At 41.7% G+C, this 8,084-nt stretch overlaps 1 protein-coding gene across 1 annotated transcript; it reads right to left on the bottom strand.

Annotated features, from left to right (window-relative positions):
* Positions 1 to 327: 327 nt before the first annotated feature.
* MRPS30 (mitochondrial ribosomal protein S30) lies at positions 328 to 5,203 on the bottom strand. The gene is made up of 5 exons (XM_074166613.1): positions 4,484 to 5,203; positions 4,084 to 4,229; positions 2,925 to 3,027; positions 2,211 to 2,387; positions 328 to 796 (listed from the first exon to the last, which is right to left on the bottom strand). Exons 1-5 carry the CDS (start codon positions 5,196 to 5,198, stop codon positions 528 to 530), a joined length of 1,410 nt encoding a protein of 469 aa, XP_074022714.1. The 5' UTR covers positions 5,199 to 5,203; the 3' UTR covers positions 328 to 527.
* Between the last annotated feature and the right edge of the window lie 2,881 nt (positions 5,204 to 8,084).

The raw sequence follows: 8,084 nt of genomic DNA, 5'->3' as shown, positions 1-8,084 counted from the left end.
TATACTACTGCTCGATAAATGCCTAAAATTTTCCCTGGCTATGTAACTAAATTGCCAACCATCCACGTTTTAGTCTAAGCTTACTCATTCTAAAAAGAAAGTAAGCATTTAAGACAACTCATTTCTTTTCAGGCACAAAATAAGAATTTTTTCACTGGTTCTGAATATCAAGACAGTGGCTACCTAGCAACACTATCAGATGGTCATATGAATTCATACTTTGCTGTGGTAGTTCAACAATAGAGCTATGGATCTGCTAAAATAAAGGATTCACATGACTTTGAGTTAGTGCAACACACTTCTAACAGTAAATATACAAAAGTCATTAAGGTATTCTAGACATTTATTTTTCAGTGTACTGTATCATACATTTAAAATAAAGAAATAAGGCCCATATATCACAAACGATGTATATAGTGTTTGCTAGACGAATACTTGACTAAGAACAAGGCATATTCTAGCCCATACTTCATGGGGTTACAATGAAGTTCAGGCACATAAACAGGAATACTTTATTGCTTAATGATTTACAAATCTCTTGGCCTGTTTAACAGAAATTGAACCAACTGAATCAGAACTTCATCATTAAAGCCTTTCACACTACCATCTTCCACAACATCATACAATGGCTTACTGTCTGTACCCCAACAGATATTCTTCCGAGGATTATTTTGAATAGTTTCTACAGTTAGTGCTAAAGTATTTAGCTGGTAACAGAAGAAAGCAAAGTATTTTCCATCAGTCACTACTGCTTGCGATACAAAAGGGCGGGTCACATCTGCTTCACTCCAGAATCCTACAGAACAGAGAAACACCAGCAGTTATACAGGACTCAAAATTCCCAACAGCACACACATCTACACCCCAAACCTGAAATACAGAAAAATACTGGGAATTGCAGAAGCTACTTAATAAGGTAAAAGGTCCTGTCTGTTTTAGCAACCCAAGTATTCTTCATACACACTAAAATGCAACCACCAATTAAGCATACTTCCAGGATCAGAGCCACAGTGACATATTTGCGTTTTGTACACAGTTCCCTATTGCTGACCAACCAGAACTACAGTGACTTCTCAAAATTACTTAAAATATTAATGCACTGAAGTCCTACAGTGATTTGAGAGGAAATGTCTTTTGACTATTCCACGCTGCTCACAGCAGTGAACATTTGTTTTGTGATAGAAGGATGCACATGTATGCATGAGCATAAGTGAATATAGCAACCAGCCAGGCAACACCAAGAACACTATGTCAGTAAGTATTAATGCTTCAAAAAAACCCCTGCTGACCATTAATATTCTTTTTTAAATACGTTCTTTACATAGTTACGCATGTGTGCTAGCACACACAGGAATATTCTTAAAAGCTATTTGGTATCACGTGCAATGAACATTGCTAGAAACTGTTACAGAAGAAAGAAAAAACATCACAGATTTGAATCATGCTGTTCTTGTAACTCATAATGTGCTTACAACTGTAACCAGATTTGAATCCAAGACTTCCCAGGCTTCAATATTTTATGTCCACAGAAAAGTCAAGCTTTTTAACATATCATTACATAAAAAAATTGATGCAGAGACAGCATTATACACCAGTCAAAGGATTTTTCTTTCACGTCTTGTCTCACAAGTGAAACTACAAACCAGCACGTATCTTCCAGTAACACTAGATAACAATTGCATTTACATGAATAAGCAAAAGACTGATCTGGTCTATCCATCCAGGTCTGCCAGGAATTTCAGTCGAACATAGGCATAAAATCCTGAAGTAAGCCTGCTGACGTTTTTCTTCCACAGATTGTAGCTTCATAGAATTGACATTTCTGAAACAAGGGGCTAACCAACATAGTTGTTTCAGAAAAAAAAAATAAAATAAACTGCTTGATATCTACCACCTTTCCCCGTAACAAACGTGGAGTCAGCACACAAATGCAGGATTGAGGTTTTTGCACAGGCTTAGTGTTACATATGAAAAAATACTTTTCTGCCTACTTAGTTTTCCATGAGCCAAAGTACTCCAGACAAAGTCTTAGCTGACTCTCCTGTATAAGATCTGTTTCATTCACTGGTTCAATTAAATTTTCAAAGACCTACTTAAAGCATGGTCTTCAGAAGAAAAAGCACAATAAAAAGGTGGTGCGGAGAAAAGGTTAGAAAACTTTATAGTAGGCATTCATCATCAGGAAGAATTTATCAACTTGACTGTCTCACCTTGATACATTGCTTGTGCTGCTGTCCAGGCAAAGAGACTTGCAATACCATTAGACCGATAAACAACTTCAATCTGATCCTCAAGATTTGCTCTAACAAACCTCTCCCGTTTTAGTTTATCAGGAATAAGATGAAACTGGGTGTGTCCGTAACAGCATGGGTCTGCTACTTTTGATCCTGTGTTCCCCCCAAAAAAATTAAGAGTCAGTCACAAGAACACTTCTTACTAAGCATACAAACACATCTTTACTATCAGACTCTAAACAAGACAACGTTAGAAGCTCTACTGTTCATCTGTATAAATATTGAGATACATCTATTTCTGGGCGAGACTGGAGGGCTTGCTCAATTCCAAAAGGTGAGAGTGTCTGAAGACATTTATCAAAATTCAATGTCAGTTTCCTGCCAATTTTCTATTCAATGCAACTTCTGCAGTCGAATCTGGGCACAGAGTACCAAACGCACAGGAGAATGCTACAATGTCTAACTGACATGGAATCTCAATAGAGATTCCAATACTATATATACATCTATATAGTGTAGTTATAGATAAAAAAATGCAATTTTTTTTTTTTTTGTTAATGGGAGAAGAAAGGTCAGGTGTTTGGGGTTTTTTTTTGTTTTGTTGGGGTTTTTTTTTGTTGAGGGTTTTTGGGTTTGTTTTTTTTTTCAACACAAAAAAAAAGTTAACATTTCATCATAAGAAATTCTTACCTATAAACACCTTGTTTTCATACTGCTTTTTGAACAATGGCAGTTTGGATGGTTTGTGTGCAATAATAGGAACATCTCCAAGATCTGACTCCAGCGGCACAAACTTGAAGAAAGAAGAAAGAGAAGTCATGATATAAAACATGTACGTAATATCTGACTTACAGTCAGAGAGCCGAAGGTGCAAGTCTTGCTTACATACACCATATATATAACTTCAAATGAAATTCGTATTTTGCAAGAGAACTTCCTCTCTTGGAATGAGTCCTAGTACACGCTTCTTATACTGATGTCTGAATTTTCTGTGATATACAAAAATCTTTGTGTGAAAAAGTCCCAACTGGCAGTTTTGTTAGCACCATCTTCAAAACCAGAATCCACTTCTGTAGATGAGCAAAAGCATTTCTAGCAGTAGTCAATAAACAAACTTGAACCAGCGGAGTGAGCTTACAGGTATTGAGTGTTTTGTACTATGTAAATTTTTTAACTGCCTAGACAGTTCTTCCAAAATGCCAGGGTTTGTAACATCTGACAGTACTGACCTAAGCAGATTGTACAATTAAGTTAGCAAGAAAAGTTCAGCATTTACAAAGTGGAGCCCCGTTTTCTGTTTGTGGTGGGAACTGGGCAACAGAGACCCTCAGAGGCTACACAATTACCATTGTATAAACCTACAAGAAAAAGATTAGAATACTGAATCAGCTTCCAGAAACCTGAGCATTCAAGAAAACAAGCGTTCAGCAGTACTAACAGGTAACAGAGCTCACATTGAGATTATACATGCTCTCGTTACTCCATTCTTTTCTTCTCCATTTCTCTCATCTCATTCTCCTCTACTGAGAGCACTCCACACCACTTTTTCTTGCCTCCACTTACAAGCATAAAATAACTTTAAATTTCCATTTATTTAAGTGTAACAATATGCATTTTATCCAAACCACAAAGATGACCAACTTCAAGTTCAGAAGACTGTCTCAAGACCTACAAAGCACTTACCACAAAAAAGCATAAAGGCATTAAGGCTTGAAAAATGCACAAATGTGCTACATGCCTGATTAACCAGGTCCTCCACATACTACCTATTGCATGGTTTCAGTGGCTATGAGAAATATAAATGAAAACGCAATATATGTCATTAACTTGCTGTTGAAACTATCCACACCTCAGGAAGTTGCTTTGGTACACGGATCTGGAGGTGCGGGTTATCATCTATCTGAAATCGCACAGGATCAACTCTACCCTTTCGATGTCCATGAACAACAACTTCCTCACCATGATGCCAGTAATAGTTAACTTCAGGGTTTAGATCTGAAACAGAACAGAGGGACAGAGAGAAATAGAGATTGCACCTCTGAATTTAAAGGCCTCCCAACTCTTGTTCTGTAGCTGCAGTAAAACAGAAAAATCAAAATCCACTTGTACCATGTGGGACAATGGAGATGAATTACTAATGATAGACCAAACAACCCAGCTTATACCAGCAACACTCCCACCAGGTTCACAGACCAGCCCCTACGCCCTAGGGCTCCCACTTCCCTCTCTCTCCCAACCCCGTTCCGCACCAAGGGAGGAGGCAGCCAGCAACGGATTGCGACCGCAAAGGAAAGCGGCCAGGGTGGAGACGAGCTGCGTGAGGAACGGGCCGGGCGTGTGCTCCTGATCGCGGTAGAGGGCCGGCCGCTTCTTATTCTGGTAGAAGCTCTCCTGCAGGAGGGCGTCGCAGGCGACGGAACGCAGCTGGCCCACATCCAGGTACGGCGCTGCTCCCGCCGCGACCTCCGGGGTTTTCGCAGCCGCTGGGGCCGCCGCTCCGGGCTCCGGGCTTTTGGTGGCCTGAGGCCCCGCGCCCTCCGGGGCTTTCGCGGCCTCTGGGCCCACTGCCTCCGGGGCCTTCGCGGCCGTCGGCGTCACCGGTCCCGGGGCTTTGGCGGCTGCCGGCGCCGCTCTCGGGGGCAGCCCCGGCACGAAGACGGTCTTGGTGAAGCTCTGGTACCAGCGATCGGCGTTGAGGGCGAAGGTCTGCGGGTAGACCATGTACTTGGGCCGCTGCAGCTGCCCGTAGAGCCGCAGCTTCTCCTCGATGGAAGCCGCCGCATGCACCCGCTGGTTGAAGTGCTCCAGGCGCCGCCGCTTGGCCGCTTTGCTCTTCGCCGTGGCGGAAGCCACGATGGGCGGGTAGAGCGAGTCGGGGGGCGGCGGCGGGGGGATGGTGGACTCCGTCTGCGAGAACCAGCACCGGCCGTGCCACAGCAGCCGCCGACCCCTGGACGCCGCCATTTCGCAGAGCCGCCAGAAAGCGGAAGGACAGCGTTCCGCAAACCGGGAAACTCGATTGGCCCTGGGAACCACGTGAGCAAGGCAGCCACCAATCGACAAGCTTCTCCGGGAGAGGGCTGCTGGGACAGAAAGGGGCGGGGCCTTTCGGGAGGCGCATCGCTGGTTGGCCCCGATCTCGCCTCCGCAGCGCGGCGAAGCTTCTGCCCAGCCTCTGAGGGAAGGGGGGAACTACAGCTCCCAGGAAGCACAGCGGGAGGCGGCCGGAAGTGCTGGGCCTCTGGCGGCCTCCTCCCAGGGTGGCCTGTGCAGGCTTCAGAGGCAGGCCCACGTCTGAGGGAGAATGGTTGGTGTTACGCTGACGAGGGGCCTTTACCTGCTTTGATTAGAGAAGACAACAGTTTTGAACCAGATTTCCTCGTGCTCATCTTCAGGAGATAATTACACCTCCACCCCGGTTTGAGAGACCTACTGCTTAATCTGAATTACAGGGATACATTAAATAGATGGAACCTTTTTCTGTACAGGACAGAACCCTTTTCTGCACTAAGAAATGCAGGTATAGAACCTGTACAGAACCCTTTACTAAGGACATAGGATTGTCTTGTACCACCAAGAAATGTAGCAGAAGTATGAGATCATTTATTGGCAAAATCTGGAAATGTGAACATGCCTTACTCAGCCAGGGGCAGGAGGAGCACAAGCAGGCCTGGTTGCTTCTGAATCCATCTGGGTAAATCCTGAGCTGGTCCACGCTGTGCTACTGTAGAATAAAGACTCGTTTTCACATGGTAGTGGGTAGCCACAGCACTAATTGTGAACTGAAGTAACAGCTTGTCAGGAGGTGCAAAAGCTGGTGGTACTAAAGGAATTCAACCCTGCTAAAATATAATCTATTATGGCATTTGTTTATGAAACTGGAGATAAGCTAGAATTGGAATACTGACACTGCAAGATTTGCTACAGTTACTGCATTTTTATCTTTGAGATATTTAGAAAAGCTGAGGGTATTTCTCTTTGGTGAACAGATGAAGCTTACTATTTATTCTTACAAGTTTTTTTTCTTTTCTCCTTTTTTTTTTTTTTTTAACTTGATCACTCACAGTATTCTTTGGAGATGGGTTTTTTTTCTGTATTTCGATGATATTTCTGTATTGTCTGAACTGTCTGGAACATTCAGACTGACCAGGGGTGGGAGAGCAAGTTATGAACAGAACTGGGACAGGGGACACATGGATTATCTACATCCTAGATAATCTGCTCCCTTTCATTAACTTCATCTTAGCTTTCTGCTGATTTGATTGTCACAGCTGCAATAGAATTTGGAGGAATTTTTGGAATACATGGCAAAGATTGAAAACCAGTGTTTCAGGTTGAGATTGTCAAAGACTATAGAATATAAAACTATTGTCTTCTTTAAGATGAAGTAAAATAGAAATGGAAATATTGTTAGTGTATGGGTAAACAAAAGCTGTCCTTCAGTTAAGGTTCACAAGGTATTTTATAAAAGACAGATTTAAATGCTAAATTGCAACTCTGCTAAGTATTGAGTATTTAAACTTTGGATGTTTAATTTTGAATCCAGACATTCTCTTCACCAGAAAGGTGAAGGGACAAGGTCTTAGATCAGATGACTGACCATTGAGGGAGCAACCTCCCTCCTTTTTCTCATCCCACATACTGCAGTCTCCAAGTGCATCTGGAAGCCTGTGTTTCACCTGATTAATAAAAGACACTGGCCAAATATGGCCGAGTTAAGAGCTGTTGAATCTCTTTCCTTGTGATCACAGCCAGCCATGTCATAAACTTGCACAAACTGTTACAGAAAATCAGCGTTACTCTTCTTAGGCATTTTGCAGCTGCATCTACTGTGTCGAAACTTGTTTCCTTTGGTGTTTAGAAATATTCTTCTCATTTCATGCTTAGTTTATACCTGTTTGTGACTGTGCCAACATTATCCTTTAGGTAATTAGCTTTTTTTCTCGCCAATGTTTGCCTTCTAAAATATTGATGGAGACCAGTCATATCACTTCTCAGTCCTCATTGACAGACTAAACAAGCTCTTCTCACACAGACAGGTCTGTATTTCCCTGATCATCTTAATTGCCCTTTCTTCTATTTCCTCTACTTTTGAATTTGTCTCAGGCATATGTGCCCAGACTGTACCCATTAATTTGTGCAAGGGATTGCATTACCTATACTAGGATTACTAACATTTTACCACTGTTAAAAACCTTTTTCATCATGTTGTCAAATCAGGATTGCCTGCCTTGCAGCTCAACAACATTGTGAACAACTTTTGCATATTCTATGCAAAAGTTCAATACAGAAACTGAAGATAAGTGATGAAGTAAGTGAATGTTTAAAGTATCATTTTTATTTTCCCTGCTTTATTCAAAGACTTTAAATGTTTCCTGCACCCTGATATTGCCTATAACATTAGATAAGAGGTGTCAGGAACCGGTGCTATGCTTTAACCTACACTTAAAATCCCTGAACTATCTACTGATGTTTTGGTCACAGGTAATTTTTATTTGCGTGATGTACATTGTAGTATCATTCATCTTGATGTAGGAGCTGCAAGGGTTTGGATAAAAGGCCCAGTAGACAGTCTGGTTAAAAGTACTGACATGCTTTGCTGACAGCTCCATCATAAGCTTTTGATAAAAATATATTATCCAGCCATAGATCTTTCTGTTCAAAAAAGCAAGCCAACAGTTCAAAAAGGATCTATTTTACTTCTCTACTGAGACAATACATGATATCAAAATTATCCTAGATCTGTAAACTCAGGGCATTTTTGTGTTGGTTAAATGAATGTTATAAAAGAGTCTTAGATTACTAGCCTCAAAATAAATCTCTAAAATTGAAACTAGAAAAAAACCCTGC

This window comes from Numenius arquata, chromosome Z (assembly GCF_964106895.1).
Source record: "Numenius arquata chromosome Z, bNumArq3.hap1.1, whole genome shotgun sequence".
In the NCBI taxonomy this organism is placed as follows: domain Eukaryota; kingdom Metazoa; phylum Chordata; class Aves; order Charadriiformes; family Scolopacidae; genus Numenius; species Numenius arquata.
Note: the sequence above shows the minus strand (reverse complement) of the source record. Positions and strands in the feature narration are given on the sequence as shown.

What these genes read in the sequence shown, in the direction of transcription:
- MRPS30 (XM_074166613.1), bottom strand. Translation starts at nt 5,198, where the DNA reads ATGGCGGCGTCCAGGGGTCGGCGGCTGCTGTGGCACGGCCGGTGCTGG. An exon ending in TACCAAAGCAACTTCCTGAG is followed by an intron (nt 3,028 to 4,083) that starts GTGTGGATAGTT and finishes TCTTTCTTCAAG; the next exon opens with TTTGTGCCGCTGGAGTCAGA. An exon ending in AGCACAAGCAATGTATCAAG is followed by an intron (nt 797 to 2,210) that starts GTGAGACAGTCA and finishes TCTGTTCTGTAG; the next exon opens with GATTCTGGAGTGAAGCAGAT.